Here is a 17,938-nt window from a genome sequence, read left to right on the forward strand (position 1 = left end):
TCCATTAATTGTCCACTAACACAGACTATAGGAGTAAATTGTGCCCAGCATATAGTTTCTCTTTAAACTTATATTTAACAACGGAGTTTTTCCAAACTTTCACTTCCATTCATTGTCTATACACTTAAGTTGTGTTTCCTTTCTGTTAAAATTAGTGTCCTAAACATTAAAATATTAAAACTCCATATTCAAAATTCAATAATTGGCCAAATAAATGTCATATTACATTATGCTATTTCTGACCCAAACAGTTGAGTGGAATTCCTCAAGGTCAGCTGGCACACGTCCCTGACCTCACTATCCCGATATGACGCAATCACGTTGGCGACGTCTCCTAAAAAGGATGGAGTGCACATCCGAGCCCCAGCTGGTCGAAAGTATGGCGAGTCAGTTTCGATCAACAGCCTGTTCGCCGGGACCCTCCGGACTGCCTGTTTCTGCGCCTCCGTGAAAAGCCGGGCTTGTCCTGAATAACTGAAGAAGCAATTAGGGATTGCCTTACACCAGCTGATCACTACCTCTTGCGCGCCGGTGAAACAATGCAGCACCACTTTCTGCGTTCGAGCAACATTGGGCTTTAATAATTCCAGACATTCCAGATAGAGCAATCCGGACTGCCGATCCTCACCATCCCGGATATGAAGGATGATAGGTTGACAAGGGGATGACAACTCTAGAATCCTGGTCAAAACTTCCTCCTGTAACCCCCAAGTATCTGCTGGCTCGGTTCGATCCAACCCAACTTCTCCCAATGCCACTACTCGTTCATTCCTCAGGAGTTGTTTTAAATGACGGTAGAGCTCAGGGTTGAATCTTGCCGCTTTCCGGGGATGTAATCCCACCGCGACACCAAACCCAGCCTGAGCCGGGAAAGATGTCGGGTAGGTCTCGGGGTCACAATAGATCAGGACACCTCCTACCACATCCACTTCAACTTGGGGTCTGATCCCCACATCTGCATCCAGAATGGTCCGGATATCTGAGTAATACGGCATACCCAACTTCACTAGAGACCGGTCCAGGTGAAAATGAGAATCGAAGGCCGAAATCCTGGTCGTTACTGGTCGTCCTGACGCCTGGGATGTGCTCCCCCTAGCCAACGAGAGGTTTGCCTGTCCGGACACTGCCAGATACTCCCTAACAGACATGTTCAGTATATTAGAAACAGCATGAGCCGTTCCACGTCCTACAGGTTCCGTCACTGCCACAACCGGGGGTGTCGGGGTACTTGGATGCTCCACTTCAGGGATTTGAACATGTAACCCAGCTGCAGCACTAGCCGTTCCACGTCTTACAGGTTCCGTCACTGCCACAACCGGGGGTGTCGGGGTACTTGGATGCTCCACTTCAGGGACTTGAACATGTAACCCAGCCGCAGCCGGGACGGTACTAGAGGTACGCTGACTGTCCAGGTTGAAGAAGTACACTTGCCGATCCCTTGGAATATGTTTTAGTAGACCGACAAGGACACGCCAATGAGCAAGAAGAGCCTGCGAGTTCAGACGTTGGATGTCGAAATCCACTTCCGGGCATCCTGATTGACGAGCGGACTCGGACAACCACTGTCTATCTACATCAGATAGAGACACCTCCGCGTTGATGCCTAAGTCATTCTTCTGGGCAAAATCTAGCAGGGTACCAAGCCGATCATCTCCGACGAGTTGTAGAGCGAGCCATCTAAGCCCTCGCAACCGAGCTACCTGCCAAGCCGGATTCGCCAAATTGCCTAGCTGGAATCGCTCAGGAAGGTGCCTCTGGTAGACGTGTCTGCTTAGATGGCGAGAATCTGACGTACATCCCATTAACGGACAACGGGACGTTCGTTTCTTTTTCATGGGCTCTTCCATGCGGCTACCCAGTCTAGTCAAGACTGAGGGTTTCAGGATTTTCCTCACCGGCACACACTCTGGCACGACTAGTGTCGATTCGGCTGGTTCCTCCCTCATCGGATAACTCCTTTTCCGTGGCTCCCTCACACCATAGGAACTATTGGTAAACAGTTGTGTAGGAATTACCAATGGTGCCAGGTTCCCAGCCTCGACCGGGACCCTAGCTACCCCAGCATTAGAGGCTCCAACCGAAATCGGAGTCCCCTCCACCGGAGCACGTCCTTCCTTGATCAGTGGGGTATCTTCGCACTGCCCCACATCATCAACGACGTAGAACTCTCCCACTTCATCCAACGCCGCGAAGAAAGAAGAAGTTGATGGATCTTCTTCTGGCGCTATAACCGAAAGCACTTCGGTCTCCATGGGCAGCTCTTCGTCGTCTCCTGAAGCCTCTTCCACCTTGATTGCTCCCAGCGACACAGTTGCCGGGACCCTCGAAGCTGTGGCCGGTAGAGCCGGAAATCCGGACTGTAATCCCGAAAAAGTCTTCGGTCGTCCAGTTGTCTTCCGTACCGTACCTCCTCTTTGACGAGCATTCAGCGACACTCCTAGACAAGTTTTCTTGGCCGCAGGTTTGCCGAACGCCTTCGCCACGAATTCTTTCGAGCAGATTACATCTGCATGGTACCGGAGCTCAGAAACAAAACGATTCTTGCGCTGCTTAACCGCAATATCATATTGCCCCTTGATGAGCTCTTGAATCTTCTCCTGTGGCAACCTTGAGGAGTGAACCTGTCCCAGGGCATGCACTAGCTCCCTTGCCGTGCCATACAGGAGTTTGCCTTCGGAGTTGGCTACCTCCACCTCCTGTATCACCCGGGCCTTCTTCTCCAAAACCTCCCTCCACCCTCGTTTGGGACTATCTGTTGCCGAGCCGGAGTCAGACATGCTAAAACAAATAACCACGACTACATTTTACAACTAAATTTTTAAGCATATCATTCACTATCGAGAGAACGCCTTCAACAATTTGGACACTTATATTTCCTTATCCTCACACCTTCTTCCTCACTCACATTCACACATCTACCATGAAACCACTCATCACACCAATCGAACTGAATCATGAACGAACCGTCATCTGGCTGTCTACACAAACAATATATTGTCTCGTCGCTGTCAACACCTAACAGTCCAGTCAGTCGGTCAATTTCTTGATTGGCCCATTTAGGAAGATTTGTTTCCTTGCAGATTTTCAACCGGTCATGATAAACTGTCTTGACCACATTTTTGTGCCTTATTCGGTATAGATAAGGATATATCTGCTGTGTCACTATTCCTGGTCCGTCCCATTTGAATGACAGTTTGTAACATGTCCCTTTTTTGTGTGCGGTATCCAGCATATATACCGGATCACCCACCTTGTAAGTCTTGCTGTTAAGTTGGAGATCATAATCTCCTTTCCTTGTTTTCTGCACGGCCTTCAGTGTTTCTCTGGCTTGGTCATGCGCGTCTTTTATAGAATTCTCCAGTCGGGACACGTACTCAGATTCAGTTGTAAATTTAATCTTCTGTGAAGGGAAGACCAAATCAGCCGGGCTATACACTTCTCTCCCTAACATCATTTTGTTAGGAGTAAACCCAGTACTTCGATTTACAGATGATCGTAACGCACCTGCTATCTGCGGTAAGTTGACATCCCACGAGTCTTGACGGTTTGCTGTAAAACACCGTACTGCCTCCATTAACGTACGGTTATATCGCTCCACTTGACCGTTTGCGGAAGGGCGGTAAGGGGTCGTCCGTGTTTTATTTATTCCCAGAAGACAGCACACTTCCTTGAACAGTTTGCTTTCAAAATTTGTGCCCCTATCTGTGAATATCTCGAATGGAATGCCAAACCGGGAAATGAATTGATTCACCATTGCTTCAGCTGTAACTTCGGCAGTAAGTGACAGTAACGGGATACACTCAACCCATTTTGTAAATTGATCTACCATCATTAAAATATATTCATTGCCGCCTTTGGTTTTCGGCAAAGGTCCCAGAAAATCCAAGTGAACTCTTTCCATCGGAACACCAGAGTGAAAAATTTGCATTTTCCATTTGGCTGTTCGATTTGGTTTCTTACTACGAGCGCATTCCGAACATTTCTCAATGTAACGTTCGATGTCCTTAACCATTCCTTTCCAGTAGTATTTCTCTTGGATCTTCCATTTTGTCCGGTCGATACCCTAATGACCAGCTAAAGGTATATCATGATGGTAACTTAAAACCGGTGCCCGGAGATTCTTTGGCACCAGCAGCTGTTCCAGACCGCTCTCCGGATCAAGCCTATATATTAACCCCTCTTTCATCGTGAAGCATGTACGGTTAATCCAATAAAACTTTTCGGTAGCACCAGCTAAAAATAATTCCCCCTCTGATGGAGTAACATGGTACATTAGCCAGCCGTGCAACAACTTAAACTCGTATTCTTCTGCTTGAGCTTCGCAGAACTCTGTCTCAGATATTCTGCTCAATTCCTCTACCCGAACAGTGTTGATAACCTCATTCATATTGCCTATTCCTGGATCCCATACTTCCCGTGTCTTCTCCTGCTCATTCGCTATCGATTTTGCTAATGGGATCGCGTCATCGACATCCTCCACAAAATGCCCCCAGTTTCTTTCTGCCCGTTTACAGTAGTCACACCCCCACAAGGCAAGTGCTCCAAACCATGACCTAGAACATACCCTTCACAATCATCCACGATGGGTCCCCTGGACAAAGCATCAGTATTGCCGTGCTTTGCACCTGCCCTATGTTGAACTTCCATGTTATACTGGCTAAGTTCCTCCAGCCATCGTGCAATTTGTCCTTGTGGTTCTTTAAAACGGAGTAACCATGTTAAGCTGCTATGATCCGTGCGCAGAGTGAAATGACGACCAAGAAGATAATGACGATATTGCCGGGTAAAGCGAACCACAGCTAAAAGTTCTTTTCGGGTCGTGCAATACCGTTTCTGTTCTTTAGTTAAGGCATACGACCCGTATGAAATGACCCTTGGTTGCCCTTCTTGTACCTGGTATAGCACCCCTCCAATTGCTACCTCGGAGGCGTCTGTGTCCAAAATGTAAGGATCCTTGTCATTTGGCAATCCCAATACCGGGGGAGTAGTTAAAGCAGACTTCAAATCCACAAAAGATAGTTCTTGCTCTGGACCCCAGCTAAAATTCTTCTTTCCTGTGATAGCATACAATGCCCTTGACCGGTCTGCATAGTCCTTGATGAACATTCGGTGATAGTTCACCAAACCTAAAAATCTTTCCACTTCTTTAGACGTCTTGGGTGTCGGCCAGTCCATCACTACTTGAATGTCACTTTCTTACATAGTCAATCCATATGGGCCTACCCATCGGTCCAGGAACTCAACTTTCCTTTGAAATAATAAGCATTTCTTGGGTTTTAACTTCAATTGGTATTTTCGGAACCTTTCAAATATTGTCCGTAGTGTACCAAGGTGGTCTGTGAAGCTTTTTCCCATGGCCAAAATATCATCTAAAAAAGCCAAGATTTCGTTCCACGTCAGCCCTTGCAGAACTAGGTTTACTACTCTGGAGTATGTCGCCGGTGCATTGCATAAGCCGAATGACATTTTTACAAACTGGAATAAGCCATACTTGGTGCTGAAAGCTGTCTTTTTCCTGTCTGTCTCTTTGATCGAAACTTGCCAGTAAGCGGAGTTAGCGTCCAGTTTAGAAAATCATTTCTGTCCGGACAGCATATCTGTACAATCCTCAATGAGGGGTAATGGATATACATCCTTCTTAGTGACATCATTCAGCCCCCTATAGTCCACACACCACCGCACCGACCCATCACGCTTACGGATCAGGACTGGACTCGCGCTCCAATCAGTGTACGATGGTTCAATAACACCAGCTTCAAGCATTTTGTTCAAGTGCCCTTCTTCCTCCGATACAAATGCCATTGGAGTTCTCCGGGGTTTTTGCTTCACTGACCTGGCATCACCGGTGTCAATTTCATGTTCCATGGCTGTAAAATTGCCCAGGTCATATTCGTCTTTAGCGAAGACATCTTGAAATTCAAGCAGCAAAGAACGCAACGGTTCCCTCTCGTCGCCGCTCAAATGTTCGCTAGATCTTTGCCAAACATCTCTCAAATGTTCCGGTAACTCCCGTGCGTTTTCCTGTTCCACTGTGTTAATCTCTCCTACACACAGATATTCTTCAGGCAACGCAGACATTACTTCCACTGTCTCCGCTGTCCCCACACACGTTTTCCTCTTCAACCTAACATTGTGGTCACTTAGGTTAAAAACAGTCACATTTATTTGTGTCCCAGTATGCAACGACCGGGATATCAGTAGATCTTTAATGTCGGTCCCTTCAAGTATGTATGTTCCAGGTTGGTCTTTAACAGTACAAGATATAGTCATTACGCATCTGGGAGGGATTTTAGTCAATCTAGAGACCGTAACCTTGGATACCCGTGGAGTATGTGTTTCCTTACAAGTCATATAAAAAGTCTGTCCCCCTATAATAATATACATATCCGGGATATTAATGTACGCACTATACTTTGTCATAAGGTCCTTTCCCAGAAGCATGTCATTGTCAATAGGGGCCACATACACATTCTCACAAATCTCCCTATCACCCATCTTAATCAATATAGGACCAGCTACAAAATCGGTCATTTTCATGTCTTTTCCCGCTGTCCTTAAGGTCACGTGTTTTAAAATGGGTATGTCATTACCAATTTTATCAAAAACGGTCTGCGAAATAATGGTTACTTGTGCCGCCGTGTAAATCACAGCATCAATTTCCCAATGTTGTATTTTTATTGGAATTCTGAACAGAGTGTTGGTAGTCTGAACCTCATGGACTTGTACTTCCTCTAAGGTATTCGTCTTGCCATCCACTGGTTGGATCGAAGTTAGGCCTCTGACTCCGACCCACTGCTGTTTAAATCACTGTGACTGTCCACAAAGGAAACTTGCTTGTCCTTCTTCGCAGCACGTTGCAGTTCCGGGCAATCTTTCCGCCAGTGCCCAGTGTTTTGACAGTTAAAGCATCTTCTTTCGCCTTCAGGAGAACGTGACCTGTATTCTCAAGATGAAGACTGCTTAATGGGACATTCCCTTTGCAAATGACCCTTTTTATTACATTTGTAACAAATCATCTCCGATGGACTTCTGGAAGGCGATGGAGAAGTTCTTCGTCTTGGTATTGAGGATAATTTCTCCAGTTTATCCGCAATCATATTAACTTTCTCTTCAAGACGACAGAACCTCTTTTCAAAGTCCTCCATTCTATCTTCTTCCCTTTTTCTGGTTATTCCTGGCGGTGACTTCGGTGCCGTGACTGCTGCAACCTGCACTTCCGCCACCACTCCTTTAGTAATTGTCTCTTGTTTGTTGTATATAAGTCCGCGGGTGTATTTCGCCCACTTTACTTTGTCTATAGCCTCCTCCATGGTGGTAGGTCTCATATTCGCCACTCCTTCCCCAACATGTTTATCGACTAGGCCATGACAAAACCGTAGTATGGTTTGACGATTCATGTGTTCATCAGGAAGATCCCGGAAAGCATGGGTCGCCAAGGTCATCACTCTATCCGCCCAATAATCCAGCAACTCGTCTTTTTGCTGACAAGCATTAGAAAACTTAATCATAGCTGTTTCAGGGAGTTCCTGACAACCAAACCGCCTTTGCATCTTCTCCATGATGGCATTGTAATTGATATTCGGTATCTTATCAGTTATCAGGGTATGGTAATCACTTGCCGTGTCAGTAAGACACAAGCACAAATAATCCTTCTTCTCCCTTTCACTCCAATCATTCACCACCACATAGCGGTTAAACTTGCTTTTAAACGACTTCCAACTACCCTTCCCACTATACACCAATGTCTTTGGTTGTTGGGTCAATCTTTGTCGTCTGTCATCCTGTCGGTGAGTTCGACCAGCATTATTCTCTCGTTCGGGAACGATGACGCCCGTAATTGCCGGTTGAACATTGGGTTGTACAGTTGTAGCTGCAGGTAAAACATTCAGTTGTGCGCTTGTACCCGACAGTTGCACATTTGTTTGAACATTCGAGCCTGCTGGTTGAACATTTATACCTGCCGGTGCGAATCCGTGATTGGCTGCACCAGCTTGTAATCCCATCCCCTAGTACCCATCTCCATTAGTGAAAGGCTGGAACTGCACTTGAGCCGGATACCAATGTGGATAAGGGTACCCCAGGTATGGATATGCATTTTGTGGCGGTCCTTGCATCCATGGTGGGAACTGCATTGGTTGCCCCGGGTGTAGCTGTTGGATTTGGTAAGGTTGTGGATACGGACCAGTTGGTTGCACCGGGTACTGATATGGCAAAGGTTGTTGTGGTTGAGTCTGTACAGGAGGTTGTTGCATAGATGAAGACTGGTATGGCAATGGTTGTTGCGGTTCCGCAACAGGTTTACTTTGTACTTGACCCGCTTGCATTAAATATTGCCGCTGCCGATCCCTTGACTGTCGCGGAGAACCAGATGCTACAACCTTGTATCGACTATCTGGGCTTTCATCTCGTTTGATAGCCTTCGGGCGAGTTCCCTGCATATTTGATACAGAAAGAAGAGGTCCAGATAGTTTATTAACAGCTGGTTCAATGTTTCTGATGGTAGATTGTACCCACTGCTGTTCTGTCAGTTTTCTGTCTTCAGGAGTCTGTGACCTACCTCATCGTTGCCAATACTGGTTGCTTTCCAGATTTTTGTCTTCCGGAGTCTGTGTCCTGATATCATGACTGTAAGCCTCCAGATTTTCCTTTGCCTTTCCCTCATCATACCATCTTCCATGTGCCTTTTCAATAGGTACCCCTTCGTCTTCCTCTGCATCTTTTTCTTCTGTTTCGGAGAAATCCTTCAATGGGTTCAGTTTTTGCCTGGGTTGAGCGACCAGAGTTTTTTCCGGTTGCTCTGCAGATGTTTCAGAGGGTGTTTGCTCTGCCTGGGAGTCCTCATTCTCTTCCGGAGGTTGCTTTGAGAATGTTACAAACCTCCAGAATTCTGTAGTTGGTCGGAAACTACTTAACGAAGACAAACGCTCTTTCGGTACATAACCAAATTCCTCCCTTAAGTTGATTATTGCCTGCGCTGTTTTATCTCCAACATTAGGAAGCGTTTTCAGTTCCACAAAAGACGCAGTATCAACATCAATAATTCTACTAGCCATGATTTCCAATAGAAGCACAAGATATTAATGAAAAGAAATTATTAATACGTCTTAAATTGGTAGGTCAATGTCAAGTTGAAAATTAGGATGTCAATAATACTGTCCAGGTCAAGTCTAAATTAAAGTAAATTCAGTTACAATTGAACTGTGACACACACACACAACGTGCAATCTAAATGCAATGATGAGTAAAACTGATATTAAAAACAACAATTTATCTTAATTTTCCTTGCTCACCAAAAAATTCTTACTACAATGAGCACAATCACACTCCACGATACGATCAAGTAAATCTCTTTCTAATATGATTGCGGATAAATTTATCTTAATTTTCCTTGCTCACCAAAAAATTCTTACTACAATGAGCACAATCACACTCCACAATACGATCAAGTAAATCTCTTTCTCCACCCAATCAAAAATGAAAGCAAATGAGCATAAATGTAATAAAACAATTAAAGGCCATCACAAATCAAATAATATACACTAAAAAATGTAGCACCCAGTATTTGGTACCGGGTATTTGTTCTTTAGTGATTGTGATTAATGATAGGGTCAAGTATAAATATTGTTCAATAGTTTAGCTTTAAATCACGCACAATACTAAATAGTAAATCTATTTCTCATAAAAATGGAATCAAACGGACATAAATGTAATAAAACAAATGGCCATAAACACCAAAAATTCATGTATCCAAAATATAACACCCAGTATTTAATGCCGGGTATTATAACCGTAGATAACTCTCAGTATTGATCAAGACACAGTATGAATAGTATTTAATGGTATGCAATTGTGTTAATGACTCCAGGATAATAGGCAACTATTAAAGGAAATGGATTGGGTTTATACCTATAACCTCCACTCAACCAGACACTGCCGGTAAAGTATGATGCAGGTTATGCGTGATTCCCAGCGAAGCCGGAGAACCGATGGTCCCTCTGCTCACTAAGACTACACGATCCCCAGCTATGCCGGAGAACCGATAGTCCTTCTGCTAACTGCGACTGCCCGACCGCACGTCTCCTCTGTACCCTCAAGGCCAGATACCTCCGGGTGCAGGAACTCGTGCACTGGCTAGGCTAGAACACAACTAATGTAGAAACAAAGACATTAAATTATTATTCTCCAAAAACAATTCATGACAAAGTCTTTAATCGCAATGATAGCACTGGCTTGAAAATAAACTGAAATATTTTCAGTGTATTTGGTTTACTATACTTAATTATTTATTAATTGCTTTAGAGTAAATACGGTATTGCTACAGGTGCGCTCTTTAGGAAGTCGAAAAGCTTTACGGTAAACCAAAATATGCTTGTAATATATCCAGTCGCTCAGAAAATTTACTGTTTCAACTATGCATACACTAGTAATAATACTTATATGTGATGAAGCAATAAGGCAAGTTGACAATAATTGTAATATTCTTACAATGAAATGAACATGACACTATTTCCTAAGTATTTTTTTTTTTTCAAAAAATAAATAAATAAAATAAACAATACAGGTTGAAATAAACTGCAATTGCTATTGCACTCTAATATCAACTAGCGCAACTAATTACAATTATTAGTTACACTAAATATCAGTGAACAATAGATGCAATTGCTAGAATTCCAATCACCGGAAAGTAAACAATGGAACGATTTCCGTTTCCGGTTAGCTCATGGCAACAACCAATGAAAAATGGGGTATCCCGAGTTATTTATAGATGGTTGTTAAATCCGGGAAATTCAAAAACTCCCAGTGAAATATCAATAATTCTAATGAAAATACGTCTCAAAAGAATAAATCTTCAAATTTTCAGATAAACTAAAGATGGGTTTTACTAATTCATGAAAGTACACGTACTTTCACTGTTTAATAATAAGTTTAGTCCAGAAACTATTCTGAAACCATGCAACTATTCCAAAATAATGAACTAAAATGTTAATTCACAAAATTTATAGAATAAATGAACAAATGTACAATGCAATCGTCAATATTGACTAACGACACGTGCAAAAACAAGATGGCGGACAATTTTCCGCGAAAGCCTAAATCGCAAAAAATATCACAAATATCAAAATATTGTTGCACTTTCATAAAATGCAAAATTAAATGTCACTATTGTGCAGTTTCTGCACAAATCTTGACAACAAAATGAGTCATACCACAGAAGAAACAATCATAAAATCAAACCACAATGGCGGGTATGTTCCCGCAAAGGTTCAATTTTTGGAACTGCGAAAGTTGCAAAAATTATTTCTCGCAGCGCCAGTGAAGTAAATACTGGTAGTACTTACCTAAAATAAAGATGTCTCTGTTCCAAGATCCCTCAGGACAGGTTTGGAGACACAAATACACAAGATGAACACAGATACAAAAGTAGACGTCCGCCCAGATGTAAGGCTACAGTATGACTGACGATTATCTGCATTCGTTTCCGGTCAATCGATTAGCATCTGCCGTACTGCTCCGGTTACACACCAGTAAATTTACCACACAGATCTATACTGACCTATCTAAACCACCGTAGCACTGTAGATACTGCGTAAACAACTTATGGAATGAGTGCAATATTGACGTCATCATTTGATGACGTTCAATTGAACGAATGATAATGGCGACTTAAATTCATTAAGCTCCTGGTTATAGCCGCGATTTGAGTGTCTTGGAAGCTGGCCCAACACTTGTGCTGAAATTTGACATGTATACTGACCAGAACGCGATCTACACGATGGCTTATTCGTCATATTTGGGAAAAATCCAGTTTTTGATAAAATTACGAAAAGTGGTGTTTTTTATTGCGCAATCGCTATAAAATGAGTTCTCGCCTGAAGCGTTAATAGCGTTAATAGCAACCCAAACACAATTCAACCCCAGGAGACAATTAACGCGATAGACACTTCAAATTAGATTTTAATTAATACATATTGCGATTTCATTCTCAAATTAATAAATTAGTTCATATTGCGTTTAACATACGAAGCTGAACACGTTTATAAAATTAAAAACAAAAACAAACAAAAACAAACAACCGTTAAATTTCATTGATGTAGATATGGTAACCTGATTACAAATCCACTAGCGTACACATAAAAAATAGTTCGCAAGTAAGCAACAAACAATCAAATTTAAACGCAAATAAGTTAACAAAATATATAAAATAAATCCGATGAAATCGATACTTAAAATTACAATTTCTGCACTAAAAACATTTATGAGAGTCATTAAAACACATAATTTCGGAAGTATACAACCAACAATCAAAATGGCTGCCAATGAACGTTCGAAAAGAACGCGAGAAAGTATTTACAAAATAACATCATCAAAAATGATTAAAGTGATCGCTACTTCGCTGTTTTTTTTAGATAAGTATACGATCTTTTGAAAAACACTAGCATTTGACATAAACACACCCGTGGATATGGAAATCTTCAGCTTACGAAATTGCAGACATCACGCGTCTCATCTGGACGCATTTTGCGCTGTGTACTGTTGTTCAGAAAACTTGGTAAGTGTCATTGTGTTCTTGAATTTGTCCGTTGAGTTGAATTTTATATACCATTACCATGCGAGAAAGTTTTCAAACACATTTATTTCTTAAGAAACTTACCTTGAAAAATAAACAACACAAATATTCGTGGCACGAACTGGTAGTGGCACGAAACGACAATCAACCGTTAAAGTTCAAGGGCATAATTTGAATGAAAATACATGTGTTGAATATTGGATAAATTAATTGTTTTGCCGTTAAAAGGGTAAGTTTTTTTGGTTTGCTTTGCTTATTTTTTGTTATCAAAACACAAGTTTTATTGTTTGATTTCTGTACAACAGTTTAGTTAACGTTATATCTTGAAATCATGAAAATCGAAATAGAAGTCAGAGTTTGCACATTTCGGACGTTGCTATGCAAGTTAGTTCTCGATAGAATATACTGTTTTACCTTTTCGCATTCAGTTGTGCAGCTGTTTTCCATGTAATGATGCAATGTTTTACGTCTGGAATACCCCCTCGATGATTATAAATCATTAACTTCTCATATTATAAGCATCGTCAAATTGACAAGATTCTGTCAAGATTTTTTTAAATTTAATTAATAATTAGTAGAATATGTAAAGCTGAGTAACATTAATTCAGACTGATATCTGATTAGGGCAGTGGTTCACCTGATTCTCTCATAGGTTGACCACACCACAATTGATATCAGTACAAAAAAATAGCTTGTAATTATAATTGATTAATGTGAATGTTTAATTTATTTGTTTGCAACAATTTGGAGCCTTTTGGTTTTAGCATTGTAAGCCTAGTGCATAATTGCCTTTTTGTTCAGCACACATGTGAAATACATCTATATCTAGTGTGGCGTATTTTCATTTAAACTCTGGATTTTAATGACTACAAGTCGGTTGTGCAGTTAAATATGTTTTAAATCATAGAAATATCCCAAATATATTTTGGATTTTGTGTTGTCTTCTGCATAGTATGAAATTCATATCTCGTGTAACATAATTTCATGTAAACTCTGGACTTTAATGACAACAAGTTGGATGTACGGTTTCCTATATTGTGTTTTATGTCAGAATGGTTAACATTTTATTCTTTTATTATTAAAAAATAGTGTGGTTTTAAATAAATATTGAGAAAGGGAAGGAAGAACAGAAAATGGAAGTTCATATCATTGTAACTTTATTGTTTAAAGCATTGGATTTAAGTTAAAATTGAGGTAAGCGTGTTGTTAATAATAAATTTAGTTTTTGTATGACTCCTTCGCTCTTGTAAAGTATGAAATACGTATCTCGTGTTTCGTAAATTCTTTTAAACTCTGGATTTTGTGATGGCTTTTTGTCTGTCGTCTGTTGTTCGTCGTCAACATTTACCTTGTTAACACTTAAGAATGTAATGTATTGCAGATTCAGAGATGTCTCTTCTGTTTCGAAGGTCATGTTAAAAATAAACTAACGGGATGTTTGCATATTTAAATACCATATAAATATTGTTCAAATCTATTTGTTGATAGATTTAAAATAGCTAACTTTCCTCTTACATGCCCTTGTATTTCAAGATAGAATACTTTCCTTCACAGAGGAAAGAGGTCTGAGTTTGAATCTCAGTGGGGGCTTCAGAGGATGATTTATTTTTAGAAAAATGATTATATTTGCTCAACTTTGTAAATGACTTAAAGCCACACACCTTAAAATTAACTGCATGGCATAGTAAATTTAAGTATAGATAAGAAACATATTTTTATCTTTGCCATTTAGAATATATCTGGTGATTACAAGGTAGAAATCGGTCTTTTTTGCGCTTTAAAACTAAAAAATAATCGCGTTGGTCGAAATATGAGTATACGTATATAGAAATCCTACTTTCGTTTTTTTAAATAAAAAAAATAATAAATTACTTTCTAACTAGGCTATAGATTTAATGACAATGTTGCACACTTTCAAATTGCATCTTTATGTATTGATTAACATGTATTTCATTTCAAAGTGTGTGGCTTTAACCAAATAACTTTGAAAGTTTCTTTTAAAGAACGAGGTTTCTAAAAATTCAATTATTGAAGAAACATTGATAAATTGAGGGTACAATAAGACAGCAAACTAAGAATAGACATCCATTTGAGTTTTTTTTTATCAATTGAATATGCAAAGAAGAAATTAAATATCGGTAATACAAAAGCCTGTAATATGTGCAGCGTGTGGTTTTTCTATATATCTATATATACTCAGTCAAATCCAAACTAGGCAAATATTTACTGGACAGTAGGTCCTGTAAAATGGGAAAAAATACAGGACCTCCTCTTTTTTTATAGGACCTACTGGCTACATAATATAATAGTAAAATAACTTGGTTTCATTGCTGGGATCAAGGTTTTTATGAAATAAAAATGATAAAATTATTGAATAGCTATTAATTTTAAGGTCACACATTTGTATCTGACGTTAAATAATAATACACGCCATACATGGTACTAGTCTTGTTTAGTTAAAAAAAAATTAAATGCTGAACGCATGTTAACAGTAAATATAAACAGGAATCGCTTCTTTGTAATATCTTAATTTTATAGGAACAATTTCCAAAACAAAAGTAGCTGATACTTGTTTCACTAAGCTGCGCTTAGCGCGCATGTCAGGCATGAGTCTGGTCAATACAGCCTAAACCGACAACGGCCTCGATAAATGACAACCGGCCTGTTTCACGCATGGACATTGATAGCCAAGATAATAACGGTTTGAATGACAATGATCATTATTATACATTACTATTGCTATTAAAACCACACAAATTGATATCTGCATCATTTACATTGTAATAATCAGATTTATGATTATCTTGTTAAGCGACTAGGCCGTCATGGATTTGGACCGTCCTGACACCCATTCGTAAGATGCACATAAATAGACCAATCAGGTGCCTTCGGAAAATTCCGTCAGCAGAAAGAGCGTTGGTACGGAAAAGCACCTGTATAAAGACGCTATGGCTATTTTTGCACCTCAGAAAACTTTCAGAGCCATAAACAAACCTATACAAACCTATGAATTTGTGTTTTTTTTACCGGATAATCAGTCCTGTAAATTTGACAGACAGGCCGGACCTTACACAATTTTACAGGACGTGTCCGTCGGTCCGGCCATGTTTGGCCAAGACTGTATACTGTCTAACTCACCTTTCGGGTATTATTGACAGGTAATAGATATGACAGAATACTCTGTAAGTCAGAGCTCCAGATAAGGATTTGTGAAATTAATAACGGTACTGCCACTGACAGAGAGAAAAGGAGTAACGCTTAAAATCAATTAGTACCCGTACTACCATATCCAAAAATACAGGTAGTAATGTACTACCCTTGTTCTTGGATATTGAAGGGTGTATAACTAACTTTACAGAAACATTTGCAAAAGTATATATATATAAATATATGTAGCTTCTTAAACAGTTACTGTATTAGGTTTCCCATTCTGAATTATTATGCTAATACAACTACACATTAAAACTCATGACTAATATTATTTCTTCATTTTTCTTGGCAAGAAAACACAAACTAACTAGAAAGCTAAGTAAATGAACACTTATTTAACTGTCTCATCCGTTTCCCATCGTGTTTTCAAACGTTTTAAGCCACCGATGCAATCAAATCGTTTAATATCGGGGCGACAATGTCTTTTTCTGGGTTTACATATTTAATGTCAGGATGGTTAGAAGACACCGTATGTAGTCATTATATGACAACAAAGTGTTGTTTTGAGCCGCTTTCGGTTAAGCCGGCATTCAATTGCGCGCAGACATATCGTTTTTGATCGATTTACAAGTTACAGGAAATCACGCGGCAGAATAGACAATAATATATGAACCCAGTCTACAACTTTTCGGTAATTTAAATTAACGAAAAGCGCCGTTTGGTTAGAGACCAACAAATCACGCCGCGCTGACGCAGACGTATCGGTACGGCCAGATTTTTTTCGTAAATGCGTAAAAAGGATATTAATGTCGTAATTGTACGTCCAGTTTATAAAAATAAATGCGTAAATCTTCATGAAAAAGGCGTATTTACGGCTGTACGGCCCTTATCTGGAGCTCTGTAAGTATAATTGTGCACTGGAATGTTTATGACAAGTTGAATTATTATTATTGTATATACAATTTCCATGCGATACATTTTAGAAACCCATTTATTTCTCACAAACTGAGGTTGAAAAGTAAACAACAACGGGGTTTGATTTTACATTCATGAGTTTTTTGGGGTGTTTAATGCATGTATAGTCATTCAAATTACTTATGTTTAATAAGGTTTTATTAATTCTGGGTATAGTTAAAAATGTTCTGTCGGTTGGCCGTTGAGGGCATAGCAGTTTTCCTTATATGGGCCAATGGCTATAGATAAATCTTGTTACCACTCTAGAAATCACATTTACTGTGCATCCTTCAAGCAACTTCTTTAATTTATTCGCAAATCTTAATGAAGTTTGGTCAGAACATTTGTATCAATCAAATCTCAGCCAAGTTTGACACTGGGTCATTTGAGCTAAAAAAATTGGTTAATATATTAAATAAACAAAAAGCATGCTATACCACAGAAGTCACATTGTTAGTCTAATCTTCATCAACATCGGTGTGAATATTTAACTTCAAAACAAATATTGGACCAGGGATTTCAATTGACGCAGAATCCTGCGTTTTGACGTGAGCAAATTAAAAATGACTCGTTTTTGACGCAACCCTTTTTTCTGCCCTGCGTCATTTTGACGCATCGAAAATTTAATCCATGTGTCAGTCAGTTAACATCTCCAGTTCCATGGTATTAAATCTCCCTGTGCTCCTAATCAAAATTAATGTTTCAGTATTTGAAACTCGGTCTATAATCGAGGGAATATAGGTCTACCCCGGGCGTTGTTTTTTATACTCACAAGTCATAATACTACACATAAACATAAAGAAAACACATTTTCTCGATTAGATATACATTATACGAGTAGAAATAAATTGCTACGTCTTGACCTTTGACATTGTAAATGGCGGACACAATGTAAATTAACATTAAACCCGCGTTCGATTAAAAAATGACGATTCAAACAACAACAACAATTTGAATTACAAGTAATGGTGTTTCAATAATGGAGATAGCATTAACTGGATTTAACAAACATCAAATAAGGTTTGTTAAACCAGATAACCACAAGGAAAATTGGGATTATTATAGTTAAACTACTACTGGTAAGGCATTCTTAAATGTATATATTTCCGACATGTATAGTATTCGGATAAACAGTAATAAATATACTAGATGTTCCATGCATTTAGATTGTGTTTTTGTACATAAGCTATCATAGGGATGATGATAATATAACAAGGATAAATATGTGATGAATAGGTGCCACAAGTACATATCTATAATTACTTA

General features: G+C 39.8%; 1 protein-coding gene across 1 annotated transcript; it reads right to left on the reverse strand.

The window, feature by feature from the left end:
- Positions 1-227: 227 nt before the first annotated feature.
- LOC127846275 (uncharacterized) lies at positions 228-9,967 on the reverse strand. The gene is made up of 2 exons (XM_052377445.1): positions 9,907-9,967; positions 228-2,778 (listed from the first exon to the last, which is right to left on the reverse strand). Exon 2 carries the CDS (start codon positions 2,775-2,777, stop codon positions 228-230), a length of 2,550 nt encoding a protein of 849 aa, XP_052233405.1. The 5' UTR covers position 2,778; positions 9,907-9,967.
- Positions 9,968-17,938: the final 7,971 nt, after the last annotated feature.

This window comes from Dreissena polymorpha, chromosome 9, assembly GCF_020536995.1.
Source record: "Dreissena polymorpha isolate Duluth1 chromosome 9, UMN_Dpol_1.0, whole genome shotgun sequence".
Taxonomy (NCBI): Eukaryota; Metazoa; Mollusca; class Bivalvia; order Myida; family Dreissenidae; genus Dreissena; species Dreissena polymorpha.